At 37.1% G+C, this 23,094-nt stretch overlaps 1 protein-coding gene across 1 annotated transcript in view; it reads right to left on the bottom strand.

Moving 5' to 3' along the window:
* Positions 1 to 21,110, bottom strand: part of LOC145334926 (uncharacterized) — a 31,778-nt gene extending 10,668 nt beyond the window's left edge. The window contains exons 1-7 of the mRNA XM_080180558.1: positions 21,056 to 21,110; positions 20,480 to 20,531; positions 19,148 to 19,194; positions 16,765 to 16,806; positions 16,355 to 16,431; positions 5,578 to 5,695; positions 4,927 to 5,040 (exon numbers count right to left, since the gene is read on the bottom strand). Of these exons, the coding sequence (XP_080036684.1) occupies positions 4,927 to 5,040; positions 5,578 to 5,695; positions 16,355 to 16,431; positions 16,765 to 16,806; positions 19,148 to 19,194; positions 20,480 to 20,530 (449 nt within the window). The 5' untranslated portion in view covers position 20,531; positions 21,056 to 21,110. The remainder of the gene's footprint in view (positions 1 to 4,926; positions 5,041 to 5,577; positions 5,696 to 16,354; positions 16,432 to 16,764; positions 16,807 to 19,147; positions 19,195 to 20,479; positions 20,532 to 21,055) is intronic.
* Positions 21,111 to 23,094: the final 1,984 nt, after the last annotated feature.

Below are 23,094 nucleotides of genomic sequence, written 5' to 3'. Positions count from 1 at the left end.
TGTAAATCCTTGAGCAACAATAAACAGATAAAAATATTTATTGGCGCCGCCAACCGCCGTTTTACCGCCGTAACCGCCGAAAATTTTGGCGATGATCAGAAAAAGTAATTTTTTTGTTATGAAAAATAAAAGTTCGTTCTAAAATTTGGTCATCCTAGCTGCAAAATTGGCCGCTCAACAGCTGTTTTTGAAATTTAGCGGCTGGCCGCTAAAAAGCGGCTATGGAGCGGCCTGGCCGCCATGACTAGAAAAAGTAATTTTCTCTAAAAATACACATGAACCACCAGAAAAAAATTTTACGTCTTTATCTGTAACAGAAGCCGAGATAGAGGGGGGGGTTCAATATGACCCCCCCCCCCCTTCCCCGATCTATTAAAGGAATCCTGCAAGAAATACCACGCTTTAACTGCTGAAAGACTGCCACAAGTAGACCAAATACCCCAAATTTGAAGCCTTCAGCTTCTATAACAAAAAAGTTCTAGGCATTTTAAAATGACATTTTATGTACAATGGAAATTTTGAAAGAATTGCAATGCTCATGTTGAAAACTTTAAAATTAAACTACGTGGCCTAGAAACAAAATTATAAGCTTATTTTTGTCATAAATTTAGGTTTCCAGTAACTAATTATATTTTTACAATAAAACTACAAATTTTTATAGTCAAAATCATTAAAAAAATTAAGTTTTACTTGCGTTGTACCGAATGTACTGTAGCCAATCAGAAGGCTGAATCAGCTTAACAACCAATCACAGCTAAGCTTGTATTAGTTTACCCCTTTGTTTCCGCTATGATTTTCGTTTAAAAATGCAATTTAAATCGAATTTTTTTCATAGATTTTGACTATGAAATGTGGTGTTTTTATTGTAAAAATGTAATCAGTTACAGGCAATCTGAGTTTCTGACAAAGATAAGGTTATAATTTTATGTCTAGGCAACGTAATTTAATATTGTTTTTTCTTTTATGAGCATTGGAAATCTTTCAAAAATTCCATTGTACATAAAATGCTATTTTGAAATGCCTAGAACTTTTTTGTTATTGAAGCTGAAGGCTTATAATTTGGGGTATTGGGTCTTCTTGTGGCAGTCTTTCAGCAGTTAAAGCGTGTTATTTCTTGCAGGCGTCCTTTAAGGTGGGAATTTGGGCCCGATCTGTAAGGGTTAAAACAAGATTTATGTCTTTGAAAGTTGTAAAAAGAAAAGCAGTTAAAAACTACTTGAATGGAGTCATACTACCATAGATTGTTATCTGATTTTGGTGCATAATAAAGGTAATATTGGCAAGAAGTTTCAGCCATGTATCTTTGTATGAGCCTAATAAATTTATTGTAAAAAGTAAAAGCAGCTGAAAAGCAGCCTAAAAGCAGTTCAACCGCAATGGATGTTTTATGCTAAATTATGCTCCATATTGATGGGAATGTTGGCAAGAAGTTTCAATCTTTTACAGGAGTCGGATGAAATCCTTCTTTCGTACATTGTCTTATCCATTAGGATCCCTGAAATCATGTGATTCATTTGCGGAAACGAATGCACACCAGCGCCAAGCAGGTTTTTTAAAGGGATCTAAAGGAATAAGACAATGGCCGATAAATTGATGTACATCCACAGCGATGATACACAAAAGCTCCACTTCTGTAGATTATAACTTTTATTAAAATGAACAAACCAATTAAGTTTCAATAAAAGTGCCCAAGGTTTTTAAGCCAACGAATAAGAAAACTTTATTATAGGACTTTGGGGACTTGTGTTATAAACACACCAATGTCACCTCCATGTCCCCTTCCCTCCCTGGGTTTTTCTGTATTTAAGTGGGAAAGATTTGAAGAAAGTAGAGATTATTTTATAATCGCATAATATTGTAGACAGCTTTCCGCGGATTATGAAAGTAGAATTAAATATTTTTTTTCTAAATGATGGCCCCTAGGGGCAACAGGCATGGGCCAACAAAACAGTGATTAATTCAATGTTCTTTATTTAAATTTTTTCAACAAAAATTATCTGTAATACGATACGAGAGTGATAGCACAGCATAAACACTAAACAGTGTATTCTGTAAACTTAGAGAAATATCAACTGAGTTCTAATCTCCTAGCAGATATGTTCATCAATTTGTTCAAATGTTCATTTAACCCAGGGGCATTGGGTTGTTTATTACACTAGTCCCCAAATTTTTATAATAACGTTTTCCTATAATTTGGCTCAACAACTTCAGTGAATTTTAATTGGTCGGTTAATTAAGTTGAGTGTTTAAATGTTTAAACCACTAATTGTAACCTGCAGAAGTGGTAATTTTATGTCCCAACATTGGGAAATTACATAAATTTATCAGCCGTTGTCTTATCCCTTTATATCCCTGAAATTGTATAAAGTTGTATAAATTTCAAGTTCTAATCTCCTAGCAGATATGTTCATCAATTTGTTCAAATGTTCATTTAACCCAGGGAGGAGAGGGAAGGGACATCGGGTTGTTTATTAAACTAGTCCCCATGGTTTTATGTTAGCGTTTTCTCATTTGTTATCTCAACAACTTTAGGGACTTCAGTGAATTTGATTGGTCGTTAATAAGATTGAGAGTCCAAACGTTTTAACCACTAATTGTAACCTACAGAAGTGGTAGTTTAATGTCCCAAACATTGGGAAATGACATCAATATATAAGCCATTGTCTATCCCTTTAGATCCCTGATATTGTAAAAAGTTGTATAATTTTCAACTAAGTTATAATCTCCTAGCAGATATGTTCATCAATTTGTTCAAATGTTCATTTAACCTATGGACTCGAGGGAAGGGACATTGGGTTGTTTATTACACTAGTCCCCAAAAAACCGTTTCAATCACTAATTGTAACCTACAGAAGCGTTTTCTCATTTGTTGGCTAAACAACTTTGGGGACTTCAGAGAGTTTTGATTGATTGGATCCTTAAGTTGAATGTCCAAACAACTAATTTTAACCAACAGAAGGGGAAATTTTTTCGGACATTACATAAATTTATAAGCCATTGTCTTATCCCTTTAGATCCCTGATATTGTAAAAAGTTTTATAAATTTCAACTGAGTTCTAATTTCCTAGCAGATATGTTCAACAATTTGTTCAAATGTTCATTTACAGAGAGAGAGTTTAAATCAGGGAGGGTTGTTTATTACACTAGTCCCCAAAGTTTTGAAATAACGTTTTTCTATAATTTGCTTAACAACTTTGGATTCTTTTCGTGAAATTTGATTGGTCAGTTCAATAAGTTGAGTGTCCAAAGGTTTAAACCACTAATTGTAACCTAATGAATTGGCAATTTTATGTCCCAACATTGGGAAATTACATCAATTTATCAACCATTGTCTTATCCCTTTAGATCAATGAAAGTGTATAAAGTTGAAATGAGTTCTAATTTCCAAGCAGATATGTTCATCAATTTGTTCAAATGTTCATTTAACCCAGGGAGGGAAGGGACATTGGGTTGTTTATTACACTAGTCCCCAAAGTTTTATAATAACGTTTTCCTATAATTGGCTTAACAACTTTGGGTTATTTTATTGATTGCTTGTTTCATTAAGTTTAGTGTCCAAGCGTTTCAACCACTAATTATAATCTACAGAAGTGGTAATTTTATGTCCCAACATTTGGGAAATTACATAAATTTATCAGCCGTTGTCTTATCCCTTTATATCCCTGATATTGTATAAAGTTGTATAAATTTCAAGTTCTAATCTCCTAGCAGATATGTCCATCAATTTGTTCAAATGTTCATTTAACCTTTCTGAAAATCGTTTTTAAAATGGGCCCAGTATGTTCGAAGCAAAACTTTTCTACATTTAGAGTCAGTCAGTCGGTCCTTCTCTACGTGCTTTACAGATACCTTTAATCGTTGATTTAGACATGTTAGAATTGTCCTATCGATTTCAAATTTCGCTGAAAAATTGGTTAAATTTGAAAATATTATTTTTGATTTTTCGGTTACTGCTGTCTTGGAGGAATAAGCATAATCTTATAAGCAAAGCATCTTCATATGTGTTAGAATATTTAATAAATAAAAGTGTTTGCTTGTCTAAACATCTAATTTATTGAGCTTTGCTTGGATGTTGTTATTCTTGTTTCTTATCTTTTAAACTGGGAGGGAGGGGACATTGGACTCTAAATTATACTAGTACCCAAATTTTGTAATAATCTTCTCTCATTCGATGGATTAAAGACTGTTGATAGCATTATTAAAAATATAATTAGTTGGTTTACAATTATCATCTTTAAATTATAATCGACAGTAAGGGATAATTTTGTTTGTCATCATTGGGTATGTATACTAATTTGTCGTCAATTGTCGTATCCCTTAGATCCCTGCTTTTTTGAACATTTTGATTTATAAAATTAAGATATTATACTGTACATTTGAACATTTGTATATTTTTTTAAAAGCAAAGCGTTTCTATAAATTTTAAAAGCGACGCTTTTCTACAATTGGGGTAGGTGAGTTCGTCAGTTCGTAACGTAACATTAATTTTATCACGTTAGAATTGTCTGATAGATTTCAAACTTTGCATGATGATTCCTGAAATAGTTAGGTACTATTCAGAACGCGTACCAACTCTATAATTGTTACAAGAAAGTCCGTTTCTCAATTAAAAACAATTTTTAAGGAAAGTTTTGAATTAAACAATTATCTCATTCATCTGATATTTGGAATAATAATTCCTAAAAACAACAAGGTACAATTATGTACTTGCTACTATGCTACTATAACATTACGGAATGACAGACAGACAGACACAAACACTTGTAGAGTAGCCTTTCTACTAAGTACTAAGTCTTGGGGGTTGGGAATCTGATCTACTCCAATGTAGACAGCCCTCTCTCTTACATACACAGTAACACTGCCATAACATTAGACAGACAGAAACACTTATAGAGTAGCCTTGCTACTAAATAAAAAAAAACTTACTGGACGTCCTGTGGGTTGGGTATCTGATCTACCCCAATGTATACAGCTCCCTCTCTTACATACACCGCGACACTCCCATCCGGCAATCCGTGACATTTGAAGGCATCGCCATTTCTAAAAATTGCAGGGATTTTAAGGGAAAAGACAATGAATGAAAAGCTGATATTTAACCCCATTATGATAAACAAAATTACTGTAGAGAAATCCATTCTTTTAAGAGCTTAGACACTTAAAGTTTAGGAACTAATCAATAAAAATACAAATAACAAACGTTTTTGAGCCAGCAAATAAGATGATGTGGTTAGAAAACTTTAAGCACCAGCGTAAATAACAGTCCAATGTCCCCTTGTAATACATATTTCAAAAATGTGAAAAACTTAGTCACGGACAAAAAAAACTTTCTGGATAATCCTAATTATATAGTAGCTACGCTACTAAAGACGAACTTACAGCTGGTAGAGACCAGAATGCGTTATAATATCAACACATTCCTCTAAGATGGTATGTCCGTCCGTCCGTCATAATGCTAAGAAAATTTAAACAACTTACGATTTTAAACACTAAATTTCTCGGACAGAAAGACTACTACCATTCTAACCCTAGGGGAAGATTCTAATTATAGATTAGCTGCGCTACTAAAGACGAACTCACAGCTGATAGAGACCAGAATGTGTGGTAACATCAACACATTCCTTCAGGTTGTCCGCTGGTAGTTGGGTAGTCTGACAATGAGCCGCGGTAACTATCCATTCCCGGGTTATCAGAGAACCTGACCAAATAAATACAAAAATAGAATATTAGAGTAAAAAACTAGAGGGAAAACGGGTTAAATAACTGTATTTCCCTATCGCAATGACCTTGTGCCGACTCTCAATCAACCCATGGTATAGGGAATATAAACACAGCCAATTAGCAGAAAACAAGGGTATAGTCCTTTCCATGACATCGCTCCATATGGGGCGATGATTTTAATTGATCGCCTCTTATGACAAGGGGCGATGTATTGGCTCCTTGAAAGGAGCGATTTAATAGCCCCTTATAACAAGAGGCGATGTTATGACTCCTTGAAAGGAGCGATTTGATAGCCCCTTGCCCTAAGAGGCGATTAAATGATCCTTTATCGCTCCTTTATCGCCCCTTCTAAAGAGGAGATGATATGTCCTCTTATCCCAAGGGGCTATTTAATTAAATATCGCCTCTTCATGGCCCCTTCACTATTATATATATCTTAGTCCCTTGATGGCCCCTACATCGCTCCTACATCGCCCCTTCATCGCTCCTCCATCGCTCCTTCTCCAAATTTATATTACATTGTACTTTGATGGCCCCTACATCGCCCCTCCATCGCTCCTACATCACCCCTTCATCGCTCCTTCTTCAAATTTATATTACATTGTACTTTGATGGCCCCTACATCGCCCCTCCATCGCTCCTACATCGCCCCTTCATCGCTCCTTCTTCAAATTTATATTACATTGTACTGTGATGGCCCCTACATCGCTCCTACATCGCTCCTTCATCGCTCCTACATCGCCCCTTCATCGCTCCTACTCCAAATTTATATTACATTGCAACTTGATGGCCCCTACATCGCTCCTACATCGCTCCTCCATCGCCCCTTCATCGCTCCTTCTCCAAATTTATATAACATTGCAACTTGATGGCCCCTACATCGCTGCTACATCGCTCCTCCATCGCTCCTCCATCGCTCCTACATCGCCCCTTCATCGCTCCTTCCACAAATTTATATTACATTGTACTTTGATGGCCCCTACATCTCTCCTCCATCGCTCCTCCATCGCCCCATCGCCCCTTAATAGCCCCTTACCTTAATTTATATAAAAAAGCCCCTACATAGCCTCTCCATCGCCCCTTAATAGCTCCTTACCTTAATTTTTATAACATAGCCCCTACATAGCCTCTCCATCGCCCCTTAATAGCCCCTTATCTTAATTTATATAACAAAGCCCCTACATAGCCTCTCCATCGCCCCTAATAGCCCCTTACCTTTATTTATATAACAAAGCTCCTACATAGCCTCTCCATTGCCCCTTAATAGTCCCTTACCTTAATTTATATAACATAGCTCCTACATAGCCTCTCCATCGCCCCTTAAAAGCCCATTACCTTAATTTATATAACATAGCCCCTACATAGCCTCTCCATCGCCCCTTACCTTAATTTATATAACATAGCCCCTACATAGCCTCTCCATCGCCCCTTAATAGCTCCTTACCTTAATTTATATAACATAGCCCCTACATAGCCTCTCCATCGCCCCTTAATAGCCCCTTACCTTAATTTATATAACATAGCCTCTACATAGCCTCTCCATCGCCCCTTAATAGCACCTTACCTTAATTTATATAACATAGCCCTACATAGCCTCTCCATCGCCCCTTAATAGCCCCTTACCTTAATTTATATAGCATAACCCCTACATAGCCTCTCCATCGCCCCTTAATAGCCTCTTACCTTAATTTATATAATCCTTACCTTAATATATATAACATAGCCCCTACATAGCCTCTCCATCGCCCCTAAATAGCCCCTTACCCTAATTTATATAACATAGCCCCTACATAGCCTCTCCATCGCCCCTTAATAGCTCCTTACCTTAATTTATATAACATAGCCCCTACATAGCCTCTCCATCGCCCCTTAATAGCCCCTTACCTTAATTTATATAACATAGCCCTACATAGCCTCTCCATCGCCCCTTAATAGCCCCTTACCTTAATTTATATAGCATAGCCCCTACATAGCCTCTCCATCGCCCCTTAATAGCCTCTTACCTTAATTTATATAATCCTTACCTTAATATATATAACATAGCCCCTACATAGCCTCTCCATCGCCCCTAAATAGCCCCTTACCCTAATTTATATAACATAGCCCCTACATAGCCTCTCCATCGCCCCTTAATAGCCCCTTACCTTAATTTATATAACATAGCCTCTACATAGCCTCTCCATCGCCCCTTAATAGCCCCTTACCTTAATTTATATAACATAGCCCTACATAGCCTCTCCATCGCCCCTTAATAGCCCCTTACCTTAATTTATATAGCATAGCCCCTACATAGCCTCTCCATCGCCCCTTAATAGCCTCTTACCTTAATTTATATAATCCTTACCTTAATATATATAACATAGCCCCTACATAGCCTCTCCATCGCCCCTGAATAGCCCCTTACCCTAATTTATATAACATAGCCCCTACATAGCCTCTCCATCGCCCCTTAATAGCTCCTTACCTTAATTTATATAACATAGCCCCTACATAGCCTCTCCATCGCCCCTTAATAGCCCCTTACCTTAATTTATATAACATAGCCTCTACATAGCCTCTCCATCGCCCCTTAATAGCCCCTTACCTTAATTTATATAACATAGCCCTACATAGCCTCTCCATCGCCCCTTAATAGCCCCTTACCTTAATTTATATAGCATAGCCCCTACATAGCCTCTCCATCGCCCCTTAATAGCCTCTTACCTTAATTTATATAATCCTTACCTTAATATATATAACATAGCCCCTACATAGCCTCTCCATCGCCCCTAAATAGCCCCTTACCCTAATTTATATAACATAGCCCCTACATAGCCTCTCCATCGCCCCTTAATAGCTCCTTACCTTAATTTATATAACATAGCCCCTACATAGCCTCTCCATCGCCCCTTAATAGCCCCTTACCTTAATTTATATAACATAGCCCTACATAGCCTCTCCATCGCCCCTTAATAGCCCCTTACCTTAATTTATATAGCATAGCCCCTACATAGCCTCTCCATCGCCCCTTAATAGCCTCTTACCTTAATTTATATAATCCTTACCTTAATATATATAACATAGCCCCTACATAGCCTCTCCATCGCCCCTAAATAGCCCCTTACCCTAATTTATATAACATAGCCCCTACATAGCCTCTCCATCGCCCCTTAATAGCCCCTTACCTTAATTTATATAACATAGCCTCTACATAGCCTCTCCATCGCCCCTTAATAGCCCCTTACCTTAATTTATATAACATAGCCCCTACATAGCCTCTCCATCGCCCCTAAATAGCCCCTTACCCTAATTTATATAACATAGCCCCTACATAGCCTCTCCATCGCCCCTTAATAGCCCCTTACCTTAATTTATATAACATAGCCTCTACATAGCCTCTCCATCGCCCCTTAATAGCCCCTTACCTTAATTTATATAACATAGCCCTACATAGCCTCTCCATCGCCCCTTAATAGCCCCTTACCTTAATTTATATAGCATAGCCCCTACATAGCCTCTCCATCGCCCCTTAATAGCCTCTTACCTTAATTTATATAATCCTTACCTTAATATATATAACATAGCCCCTACATAGCCTCTCCATCGCCCCTTAATAGCCCCTTACCTTAATTTATATAACATAGCCTCTACATAGCCTCTCCATCGCCCCTTAATAGCCCCTTACCTTAATTTATATAACATAGCCCTACATAGCCTCTCCATCGCCCCTTAATAGCCCCTTACCTTAATTTATATAGCATAGCCCCTACATAGCCTCTCCATCGCCCCTTAATAGCCTCTTACCTTAATTTATATAATCCTTACCTTAATATATATAACATAGCCCCTACATAGCCTCTCCATCGCCCCTGAATAGCCCCTTACCCTAATTTATATAACATAGCCCCTACATAGCCTCTCCATCGCCCCTTAATAGCTCCTTACCTTAATTTATATAACATAGCCCCTACATAGCCTCTCCATCGCCCCTTAATAGCCCCTTACCTTAATTTATATAACATAGCCTCTACATAGCCTCTCCATCGCCCCTTAATAGCCCCTTACCTTAATTTATATAACATAGCCCTACATAGCCTCTCCATCGCCCCTTAATAGCCCCTTACCTTAATTTATATAGCATAGCCCCTACATAGCCTCTCCATCGCCCCTTAATAGCCTCTTACCTTAATTTATATAATCCTTACCTTAATATATATAACATAGCCCCTACATAGCCTCTCCATCGCCCCTGAATAGCCCCTTACCCTAATTTATATAACATAGCCCCTACATAGCCTCTCCATCGCCCCTTAATAGCTCCTTACCTTAATTTATATAACATAGCCCCTACATAGCCTCTCCATCGCCCCTTAATAGCCCCTTACCTTAATTTATATAACATAGCCTCTACATAGCCTCTCCATCGCCCCTTAATAGCCCCTTACCTTAATTTATATAACATAGCCCTACATAGCCTCTCCATCGCCCCTTAATAGCCCCTTACCTTAATTTATATAGCATAGCCCCTACATAGCCTCTCCATCGCCCCTTAATAGCCTCTTACCTTAATTTATATAATCCTTACCTTAATATATATAACATAGCCCCTACATAGCCTCTCCATCGCCCCTAAATAGCCCCTTACCCTAATTTATATAACATAGCCCCTACATAGCCTCTCCATCGCCCCTTAATAGCTCCTTACCTTAATTTATATAACATAGCCCCTACATAGCCTCTCCATCGCCCCTTAATAGCCCCTTACCTTAATTTATATAACATAGCCCTACATAGCCTCTCCATCGCCCCTTAATAGCCCCTTACCTTAATTTATATAGCATAGCCCCTACATAGCCTCTCCATCGCCCCTTAATAGCCTCTTACCTTAATTTATATAATCATTACCTTAATATATATAACATAGCCCCTACATAGCCTCTCCATCGCCCCTAAATAGCCCCTTACCCTGTATATATATGTATGTTTATATATTAATTATTCCCATTGATGATTCACAAAATTACCCCTTCTTTAGTTTAGAATTAGTGGTTGAAACATTTAGACACTCAACTTAATGAACTAAACAATCACAAAACAATAAAAAGTCCCCAAGGTTGTTAATCTAACGAATAAGAAAACGGTATTATAAAACTTTGGAGACTAGACAGCACTCTTGGATAAGCCAACTTATAACACTTTGGGAACTATCCTAATCCTCCCTGGCGAAATGACAATGAGATTTTTTGGTAAATTTGTGGCAAACTTTATCTATAATACAAAGTAGAACGATGTCTGTCTGTCCGTCTGTCCGTCTGTCCGTCTGTCTGTCCGTCTGAAGCTTAAGATCTCGGTAACCACTGAAACGAATGGGCTCTACTCTTTAGGGAATATACCTACTGGTCCTGTGGTGGTTTTAAGATATTTTCTTGAGGGGTGGGACACCCCTAACCCCCCCAAAAACAAAAAAATCCCCCCCTTGGGGGAGACTTCAACGTCAAATAAGGTGGTATCGTACATAAAAAATTAAATTTAACAAACAAAAACATTTAAAGTGCCACTAGAGGCCTCTAGGGGCGTAGCCGCTAGTTCTTAATAAATTAGCACTTGGCAAAATTATACTGGAGAGATATTTCATTGAAGAATAAATTTTTTTTTTGCCCAAACTTTTCGTCAGCCAATAATAACAGATAAGTTAAACATTGTAAAAATAATATAGTAACTTAACTCGAGTTGTCAACGGCAGAAATTAGGTCCTGAGATGGTTTTAGGCCTGGAAAGGTTTATAACAATTTTATCTGTATTTCTTAAAATAAATTAACAGAATCTTTGTCTGTATGTATGAATGTCTGTCTGTACCGAAGGATCTTGCTAACCGCTGAACCAATATGGTTCTCCTTTACAGTGAAGATTCCTATAGGTCCTGAGATCGTTCTCCTTAATAGGGTAGCTTCTCATAGGTCCTGGGGAGGTTAATAACTATTTTATTTTAATCCTTATAATAAAGTAACAGGATCTTTGTCTGTATGTATGTCTGTCTGTACCTTGCTAACCACTAAACCGACATGGTTCTCCTTTACAGTGAAGCTTCCTATGGGTAATGAGATGGCTTTAGGCCATTTTATTTTTAATCCTTATAAAAAGTAACAGGATCATTGTCTGTATGTATCAAAGAAGATCGCTAACTGCAGAACCAATATGGTTCTCCTTTATAGGGTAGCTTCCAATAGATCCTGGGAAGGTGTATAACTGTTTTGAAGGAGGATATAAGGGGCTATTAAGGGGCGATGGAGAGGCTATGTAGAGGCTATGTTATATAAATTAAGGTAAGGGGCTTTTAAGTGGCGATGGAGGGCTATTAAGGGGCGATGGAGAGGCTATGTTATATAAATTAAGGTAAGGAGCTATTAAGGGGCGATGGAGAGGCTATGTAGCGGCTATGTTATATAAATTGGCTATTAAGGGGCGATGGAGAGGCTATATAGGGGCTATTTTATATAAATTAAGGTAAAGGACTATTAAGGGGCGATGGAGAGGCTATGTAGGGGCTATGTTATATAAATTAAGGTAAGGGGCTATTAAGGGGCGATGGAGAGGCTATTTAGGGGCTATGTTATATAAAATCGGGTAAGGGGCTATTAAGGGGCGATGGGGAGGCTATGTAGGAGCTATGTTATATAATTAAGGTAAGGGGATATTAAGGGGCGATGGAGAGGCTATGTAGGGGCTATGTTACATAATTAAGGTAAGAGGCTATTAAGGGGCGATGGAGAGGCTATGTAGGGGCTATGCTATATAAATTAAGGTAAGGGGCTATTAAGGGGCGATGGAGAGGCTATGTAGGGCTATGTTATATAAATTAAGGTAAGGGGCTATTAAGGGGCGATGGAGAGGCTATGTAGGGGCTATGTTATATAAATTAAGGTAAGAGGCTATTAAGGGGCGATTGAGAGGCTATGTAGGGGCTATGTTACATAATTAAGGTAAGGGGCTATTAAGGGGCGATGGAGAGGCTATATAGGAGCTTTGTTATATAAATTTAGGTAAGGGGCTATTAAGGGGCGATGGAGAGGCTATGTAGGGGCAATGTTATATAATTAAATTAAGTGGCTATTAAGGGGCGATAGAGAGGCCATATAGGAGCTTTGTTATATAAATTAAGGTAAGGGGCTATTAAGGGGCGATGGAGAGGCTATTTAGGGGCTATGTTATATAAAATCGGGTAAGGGGCTATTAAGGGGCGATGGGGAGGCTATGTAGGAGCTATGTTATATAATTAAGGTAAGGGGATATTAAGGGGCGATGGAGAGGCTATGTAGGGGCTATGTTACATAATTAAGGTAAGAGGCTATTAAGGGGCGATGGAGAGGCTATGTAGGGGCTATGCTATATAAATTAAGGTAAGGGGCTATTAAGGGGCGATGGAGAGGCTATGTAGGGCTATGTTATATAAATTAAGGTAAGGGGCTATTAAGGGGCGATGGAGAGGCTATGTAGGGGCTATGTTATATAAATTAAGGTAAGAGGCTATTAAGGGGCGATTGAGAGGCTATGTAGGGGCTATGTTACATAATTTAGGTAAGGGGCTATTAAGGGGCGATGGAGAGGCTATGTAGGGGCAATGTTATATAATTAAATTAAGTGGCTATTAAGGGGCGATAGAGAGGCCATATAGGAGCTTTGTTATATAAATTAAGGTAAGGGGCTATTAAGGGGCGATGGAGAGGCTATTTAGGGGCTATGTTATATAAAATCGGGTAAGGGGCTATTAAGGGGCGATGGGGAGGCTATGTAGGAGCTATGTTATATAATTAAGGTAAGGGGATATTAAGGGGCGATGGAGAGGCTATGTAGGGGCTATGTTACATAATTAAGGTAAGAGGCTATTAAGGGGCGATGGAGAGGCTATGTAGGGGCTATGCTATATAAATTAAGGTAAGGGGCTATTAAGGGGCGATGGAGAGGCTATGTAGGGCTATGTTATATAAATTAAGGTAAGGGGCTATTAAGGGGCGATGGAGAGGCTATGTAGGGGCTATGTTATATAAATTAAGGTAAGAGGCTATTAAGGGGCGATTGAGAGGCTATGTAGGGGCTATGTTACATAATTAAGGTAAGGGGCTATTAAGGGGCGATGGAGAGGCTATATAGGAGCTTTGTTATATAAATTTAGGTAAGGGGCTATTAAGGGGCGATGGAGAGGCTATGTAGGGGCAATGTTATATAATTAAATTAAGTGGCTATTAAGGGGCGATAGAGAGGCCATATAGGAGCTTTGTTATAGAAATTAAGGTAAGGGGCTATTAAGGGGCGATGGAGGAGCGATGTAGGGGCCATCAAGTTGCAATGTAATATAAATTTGGAGAAGGAGCGATGAAGGGGCTATGTTACATAATTAAGGTAAGAGGCTATTAAGGGGCGATGGAGAGGCTATGTAGGGGCTATGCTATATAAATTAAGGTAAGGGGCTATTAAGGGGCGATGGAGAGGCTATGTAGGGCTATGTTATATAAATTAAGGTAAGGGGCTATTAAGGGGCGATGGAGAGGCTATGTAGGGGCTATGTTATATAAATTAAGGTAAGAGGCTATTAAGGGGCGATTGAGAGGCTATGTAGGGGCTATGTTACATAATTAAGGTAAGGGGCTATTAAGGGGCGATGGAGAGGCTATATAGGAGCTTTGTTATATAAATTTAGGTAAGGGGCTATTAAGGGGCGATGGAGAGGCTATGTAGGGGCAATGTTATATAATTAAATTAAGTGGCTATTAAGGGGCGATAGAGAGGCCATATAGGAGCTTTGTTATATAAATTAAGGTAAGGGGCTATTAAGGGGCGATGGAGGAGCGATGTAGGGGCCATCAAGTTGCAATGTAATATAAATTTGGAGAAGGAGCGATGAAGGGGCGATGTAGGAGCGATGAAGGAGCGATGGAGGAGCGATGGAGGAGCTATGTAGGAGCGATGTAGGGGCCATCAAGTTGCAATGTAATATAAATTTGGAGAAGGAGCGATGAAGGGGCGATGTAGGAGCAATGAAGGAGCGATGTAGGAGCGATGTAGGGGCCATCACAGTACAATTTAATATAAATTTGGAGAAGGAGCGATGAAGGAGCGATGTAGGAGCGATGGAGGGGCGATGTAGGGGCCATCAAAGTACAATGTAATATAAATTTGGAGAAGGAGCGATGAAGGGGCGATGTAGGAGCGATGAAGGAGCGATGTAGGAGCGATGTAGGAGTGATGTAGGAGCGATGTAGGGGCCATCACAGTACAATTTAATATAAATTTGGAGAAGGAGCGATGTAGGAGCGATGGAGGGGCGATGTAGGAGCGATGGAGGGGCGATGTAGGAGCCATCAAAGTACAATGTAATATAAATTTGGAGAAGGAGCGATGAAGGAGCAATGGAGGGGCGATGTAGGAGCGATGGAGGGGCAATGGAGGGGCGATGTAGGGGCCATCAAAGTACAATGTAATATAAATTTGGAGAAGGAGCGATGAAGGGGCGATGTAGGAGCGATGAAGGAGCGATGTAGGAGCGATGTAGGGGCCATCACAGTACAATTTAATATAAATTTGGAGAAGGAGCGATGTAGGAGCGATGGAGGGGCGATGTAGGAGCGATGAAGGAGCGATGTAGCAGCGATGTAGGGGCCATCAAGTTGCAATGTAATATAAATTTGGAGAAGGAGCGATGAAGGGGCGATGTAGGAGCGATGAAGGAGCGATGTAGGAGCGATGTAGGGGCCATCACAGTACAATTTAATATAAATTTGGAGAAGGAGCGATGTAGGAGCGATGTAGGGGCCATCACAGTACAATTTAATATAAATTTGGAGAAGGAGCGATGAAGGAGCGATGTAGGAGCGATGAAGGGGCGATGTAGGAGCGATGTAGGGGCCATCAAAGTACAATGTAATATAAATTTGGAGAAGGGGCGATGGAGGAGCGATGTAGGGGCCATCAAGTGGGTTGTTATATAAATTAAGGTAAGGGACTACGGAGGGGCGATGGAGAGGCTATAAAGGAGCCATCATGGGGCTATAGCATAGCCTCTTATCATAAGAGGCGATATGAACGCCCCTTTAAAGGAGCTATTAAGAGGCCATGAAGGAGCTATAGCATAGCCTCTTATCATAAGGGGCGATATGAACGCTCCTTAAAAGGGGCTATCACATCGCTCCATATGATAAGAGGCTATGCTATAGCTCCTTGAAGGAGCTATAGAAAATCATCGCCCCATATGGAGCGATGTCATGGAAAGGACTATACCCGAAAACAATTTGCTAGCAGATGAAAAAAGTCATTGAAAAAGGGGGATCCAGTGGTGGGGACCTTTTTTGTCTGCTAGCAAATTGTTTTTTGCTCTTTGTAGTTTTTGATATTTCAGACTCTAATGGCTTATAAATGATATTCGGCAAAGGGGACATACAGTTATATAACTCCTTCCCCCTTATAGTGTTTTGCTTTAATCCTAATTATACAAAAAAAAACTCACTTTCTGAATAGCCTAAAACCTTCATGTGTGACGTCATAAAAATATGTCTAAATCCATCTCTTTTTAGGGGTTTCCTTTCCCACTTCTCCTGTCATCCCTCCTTTATGACGTCACACATGCCACTTTCAAGCGCTTCAGAAGCCGTTTACGAGATCTTACCTGTACACGAGGCATAATCTCGGTAGGTATTCTTCATTGCAAACGCGACGACAAACGGATATTTGTCGACACTTGACCTAGGAGAAAGAATATAGAATTGACAACAACAAAATTGTCGTTAATTTAGGTTGCTAAATGGACATCATTTATTGGTCAGTTCGTTCATCCGTAAGAGGTTATGGGTTGAGATAAAAGAGGTGGAAGAGGTGAAACGTTAATTTAGCCTTCTACGAGTTTCACTTTATTAGAGAAATCATGTATTGGTCATTTTGTTTATTCGTAGGAGGAGAGAGGTTGTGGTAAAGGGGGTACAAGGGGCTGGGGGCGATAATTTAGCCAGCTACGAGTTTTACTTTAATAGAGAACATTTAAAATCTGGTGAAACATCCAAGTAATAATCTAACCTTTACCTGGGAGCCCCTACTAGTCTGTGGTGCCCATTGTATAAATCTGTTTGACAATTGTTTTATCTTTATGTCTTTACTAACGGCTACGCCCCTAGAGGCCTCTAGGGATATTTAAGTCAAGGGGGGGAAGGTAAGTTGACCCCTCAATTTTCAGTTCAAATTTAGAATGAAAAAGTAAAAGCAAAATTTGGCGGAGAGGTGATTTATCTTGGAGGGTGGAGATACTATCCCTCAAAATAATTATATACCTTACCTGGAACTATAGGAAGCTTCATTGTAAAGGGGAACCATATCGGTTAGCAAGATCCTACGCTAGACACACATAGATAGACATCCCGTTACTTTAATATTGTTAGGACGAAAATAGGTCCTAAATAAGTGCAAGACAGAAAAAAATGTAGAGAAGCTATGCACCTAACATAAAGAAAATTTTATTGCTTAACACTCCACATCACACACACACTCAGGGGAATATTTCCTGGATAATATACAGGCAGAACTAGGTAAAGAAAAATCATAAGATGAAAATATTTACAAAAACTGAAAACTATTTTTTTAGGATAAACACAGACATCCAACTACTACACGAGAAAACAAAAACAAATAAGAACATTGAAAACAAGAAAAGAAAATCAAATACTCTAACATATATTTAACAATTGTATTACATAAGATATCTAGTGCTTTAGAAGCTTTTCATTTTATAGTTTTTTTACTATCATGACCTAAATTGAACCTAGATTTTACAAGCTAAAAGCTCTGATGTCATAGCCAGAATTTAGTATAAAAAGGGCAAATCTCAAGACTTTTGTATCAGTCTTGGGAAGATTGTTCACTACTCAGCTTCTAGCTCTAATCCAGGTTAGCATTATAATTTAGGTTCAATAAGGTTTTCTATTAGTAGAGTGTAAAGGAGTTCTTAAGCAGATTTCATACTTTGCCATTTTCTTGCTTGAGTTTTCTTTAAATTTTCTAAGTGTCATATCTCTCTTCTATTTTTCCTGAAACTTAGAGATATTTTAATATACATTTTTCCTTAAAGATTCTAAGTGTCAAAACACTTGTATTTATTTTTAGTTTAGTCTTTACTCTAAAGCCCTAGGTATAAAAGAAAAACTTAGAAATATTTTAATATACATTTTTCCTTAAAGATTCCAAGTGCTAGAACACTTGTATTTATTTTTAGTTTATACTTTACTTTAAAGCCCTAAGAATAAAAGAGAACTTAGAAATATTTTAGCTTACATTCTCCTTAAAGATTCCGAGTGTTAAACACTTGTATTTATTTTCTAGTTTATACTTTACCTTAGAGTCTTAAGCATACATAAAAACTTAGAAACAATTTCAATTTAAATTTTTCTTAAAGCTTAAAATACCAAAAGACTTGGTATAAATATAATATTCTAAATCTAAGGGCATAGTCTTTAAGTAGTATTCATTTTATACAGTATATGCTCTGGTTATATTTACCAGGTATCTTATCCATTGCAATAATATTTCTAATTAGTATATACTTGTGTGCTTGAATTTTTTACCGTTTGTAATATATATATTTTACTTTCTAATCAGATATTTGTTTTGTATAACTGTAAGAAGTAAAATAAAAGAAAAGAAAACTTAATCAAATTTTACCTTTGTTGATTTATTCATTTATTTCTTTTTCTCTACTAGTACATAGTGGTACATTCTTGTATCTTCTTATCCACTTTAAACTTGGTAAAAACTTGAAGTTTGCTTTGATCTGTTTGTTTGGTCTGTACTGCACCTCTCCCGTTTCCGAGCCGCCTTATTTAACACCTTAATAAAGAAAAAGAATATTAGAAAATTACAGTCTTAAAACTTTTGTGGCAGGGAAGTTTTGTTTACACCTAAGGATTTTTTTTTCTTGCTACTCAGGGATAATATACCACTGAACCAACGAGCTATTTAATTAATAATTAAAGTCTAAAGAGAAATTATCTGACAACACCTTAACATAAATTTTTCTTTTTCCTCTGAGTAGAAATCAAATAGAATTTTCTCTATCTTGCTTGATAAAGGAACATACCGCTTTTACAATATACAATTATAAAAAGTATAAATTACAAAATAAGTAAAGATTTAAATCAGGTAGGGAGGGGACATTGGGCTGTTTATTACACTAGTCCACAAAGTCTTATAATAACACTTCCTTAGTTGTTGGCTTAACAACTTTGGGGACTTTTAATGAATTTGATTGGTTGGTTCATTTAGTTGAGTGTCCAAACGATTCAACTACTAATTGTAATATACAGAAGAGGTCATTTTCTATTTCATAATTGGGGATGTACATCAATTTATCGGCCATTGTCTTATCCCTTTAGATCCCTGGATTTAAATATTTTTTTGTTGTAAAGATAAAAATCCTTGAGTATCAGCTTCGCTACTTTCTTCATAAACATACTCATAATCATACTAAAAAATTTTGATTACTTTTTCAGAGGTGTTTGACAGAACAGTTTTTCCAATATGGCTTCAAAACCGATTAATATCCGCTGAATTAGAACCGGTTCTAATTTTATATAACTAAGAACTTCTGCCCAATAATTATTTGTTTGTTATGTGTTAGTTTTGATTTTATGAAGTTTGTCATTATTGTGTTTAAGAAATATATATCTACAATACAAATATCTGGATGTATGTCCGTCTGTCTGTCCGCCTGTACGTCCATCCGTCCATCTGAAGCTTAAGATCTCGGTAACCACTGAACTGATTGATTCTACTCTTTAGGGAATATATCTACTGGTCCTGTGGTGTTTTTACTCTATTTTCTTCTATTATTCTCCACCATCCCAATTAAAAATTCTCCTCCCCCCAAAGAATAAATAATTTTATTTACTTTTTCTTTTTAAAACAAATATTTAAAAATGGTAGTGTCGACTACACCTCCCCCCTTCCCCTCCCCCTCAAGTTTCCCTAGACGTATTCAATAGTAATATAAAATTCTTAATGTAATTACAAATTATTTTTAAAAGCAATACAGTATATTTTGAAATGTTACTGTCCGTCCGTCTGTCTATAAGAGACGGTTTGAGGGAAACGTGATTTGCTCAGCTGCTACTCAAGATAGACAGCTGATATTTATGATGAAAGATCATCTGCATCAATCCTTTTAAAATTTGCCCCCTTTTTTAAAACCATTCAGCATCAGCATTCGGATCTACTGCAGTTCACGGTAAAATATTGCTGGTAACGAATATTGCCAAAAATCTATAAATTTTAAAGGCTGCTAGCTGCCAAACGGCTGAACGTACAGATCATACCCGCACACCATTTTAAGCGGTATAAGAAGGCCTACAAATAATCTGGAATAGCTAAGATCTAATGATGCACAGGGAAAGCTTTACTGAAGAAAAAACGCGTAAACTAGGCCTTTTTCGCGCATTTCTCTGTACTGCGAGATAATTATGCATTATTGATTTATGGCTATTTCAGATTATTTGTAGGCCTTCTTATGCTGCTTAAAACAGAGTGCGGGCATAATCTGTACGTTCAGCCGTTTGGCAGCTAGCAGCTTTTAAAATTCATAGATTTTTGTCAATATTCGTTACCAGCAATATTTTACCGTGTACTGCAGTAGATCCCAGCATTCAGCATTCAGTATCACTTTGTCCGTTTATCCATCAGTGATATTTTTAAGCTTTGCTACTTATGGAAGTTGTCATCCTTGTTAAAACATTATTTTTGTAACAAAACAAACCTTAGCAACGACAAATTGTCCAATAATTGTCAATATCCAAATTGATCGCATACTAGTGAAATATAAGATCAATTATTTTTGGGCGGTTACCCTAAAAGTGCCCCCCCCCCTCACTTAAAAAAAAATGAGATTAAGGGAGGGGGAGTAGTTTTTCTTTTGATAGTTTATTACTTTAAGGTATGTTAAGTATATTTTGTACTGGGTAGCCCTGCTTAAAAAAAGATTTGACCCCCTAGCCCCCCCCCCCCTTATTTTCAATTGATTTCAAAAATAGGAGGGGGGATAGGGTTGTTAAAAAGATACATTCATGGAAAAAAAAACAAAGGGAATAGTAGCTTACGCAATATTCCGTAAAATTGTGATCAAGCTTCCAGTCAAAAGCGATTATTAGGTCAAACTGTTTTTTAAATTTGCGTTTAGTCAACATTAAGAACAGTTAGACTTAATAAGAGCATTTGACTGGAAGCTTGCTCACAGTTTTATGGATTTTTGAGTAAGCTACTATTCCCTTTATCAAATATCTTTTTCTTTTTCACTGTTTATTTAGTTTGTTTATTATTTTTTTAATTTACTTACTTGAATTTCCTTTTCGAATATATTATATCAATCAAACATTCTTTTATTGTCTGAATAATTTTTACAAAATATCATCTTAATAGTTCACAATTGTTCATTTCTTGTTTAGATTTCACAAGGACATGTACCTCTAATAGTAGCAAAGCTTTTTAAATTAATATATCCTATACTGATTTGATTCTCCTTTTCAGTGAAGCTTCTTATATGTCCAGGGAAGGTTTAGAATATTTTGATATTAGATTTAACCCTTCGGATATTTTTAGACTATTTTCTACCACATGTATTATACCCCATTAAAAAAAGAGCCCCCTAGATGCTAGGGGCACAGCCACTAGTGCTTGATATAGGGTTAAAGAGAAAGGAAAAATAGAATGTTGAAAAAAAAAGAAGTAAAAATTAAAGAATAACATTTAAAGTGAAGCATCTTTATGATCAATGAATGTATAATAACTTGGATCTTACACCAGATTTCCATTTTCTCTAAAATAGTGATTCTTGCAGTTGGCTAAAATAACAAAAACCTCCATCCACCTGCTCAACTACAACTGGATGAACGAACTGACCAATAAACAGGTTCCATGTTAGCAAGCTAAATTGACGACAATTTTCCCCTGTCATAATACCCACGTAATATTCTACTTTTATTTAATGATCACTTCTTAAACCTAAATATGTAATATTATCATATTTTATGGATGTTGTTATCCTTGTTAAATAAAGCTGTGATTGATAAACAAACTTTATTTATATTATTATTATTTTCAATTACATATTTCATATTTTCACTTTAATTTTTTTTATGTATTTTATAACAAGTAATTCTACCTACTAATCAAACTGCTAAATAAAATACATTAAAAAAATTTACAGTGTTGGATTATTAAAAGCAAAGCTTTTCTATAATTAGATTCTTTACGTCCAGTTGGCTCTTTTCATTAACTTAGGCATGTTAGAATTTTTCTATGGATTTTAAACTTTTGATGATGATTCCTGTAGCAATTAGGTGAAACATAACCTTTCATAGAAAGTCTGTACATTTATTTAAAACATATTGAACTGTTTTTTGGAACAATGATTCCTAATACAATAAGATACAATATTTTAAGCAACGCATCTCTATAATCAAGCTCAAAATGAAAATATGTCCATAAAAAGAACAACAAGTTTGTGTGCTTATGTTCATAATCATTTGTTCCTCTGTTTGATTTCAGAGTTTTATGGATGTTGTCATCCTTGTTGTTAATTATAATATATAATAAACTTTATGTTTTATTGTATATCATATTTCACAAAAGAGAGTTTTAAGCCAATAAAAATTATGATTTTTACGGATTAATCCTGAAACAAGGATGACAACATCTATAAATGTCAAATATAGAAATGCCGGGGGAGGGATTCAACCATTCAAGTTATTTTGGGTACTGCTAGCCCAAGAGGGTTAGGGCACCCTGCAAGGTTAAGACAGAGGAAAATAATCCCTTCCCAATTTAATTTCATTTTATTATTATGGTATTTGTGGAAAAGCAAGAAAAATTAAAAGGTGGGAGGCATTTTTATCCCATCCCCCGATCTTTTCAGGGTTCAATGTCCCTGTATCTACTTTAGTCTGTCTATTGTGAATTTACTCTTTGACCCAATAAGCTATTGCCATATAGGGATGATGCTGTGTAGTTTATCTTGGATTTTGTCTGACTGTCTAAATAAACTTAACTAAATAATTATTATATCAAATGCTGTTCATGATATCTATCTATTTTGTAAATTCCCCTAACCTAGAGACAGCAGTAAATATTTATATGTATTTTGTTATTTTAGTATTTTAGTTTTGAACCCTAAGACTTACACCCTCCTTAAAATAAAACATCATTATGACCTCTAGATTACACTCCCTTACAAAACTCTTGACCCTTTGCTCCCCCCCTGGCAAAAACCCTGGGCACGCCACTGCTTTAAGTAGAATTAGTTTGATAAGGAATTATTCAAGTTAACATGGATGCAAACATCCATAAATGCTTAACAAACCAGATGGATAAACAATC

Source organism: Acartia tonsa, chromosome 13, assembly GCF_053477335.1.
Source record: "Acartia tonsa isolate MP-2025a chromosome 13, ASM5347733v1, whole genome shotgun sequence".
Taxonomy (NCBI): Eukaryota; Metazoa; Arthropoda; class Copepoda; order Calanoida; family Acartiidae; genus Acartia; species Acartia tonsa.
The sequence above is the reverse complement of the archived record's forward strand: the minus strand, read 5'-3'. Positions and strand labels throughout refer to the sequence as shown.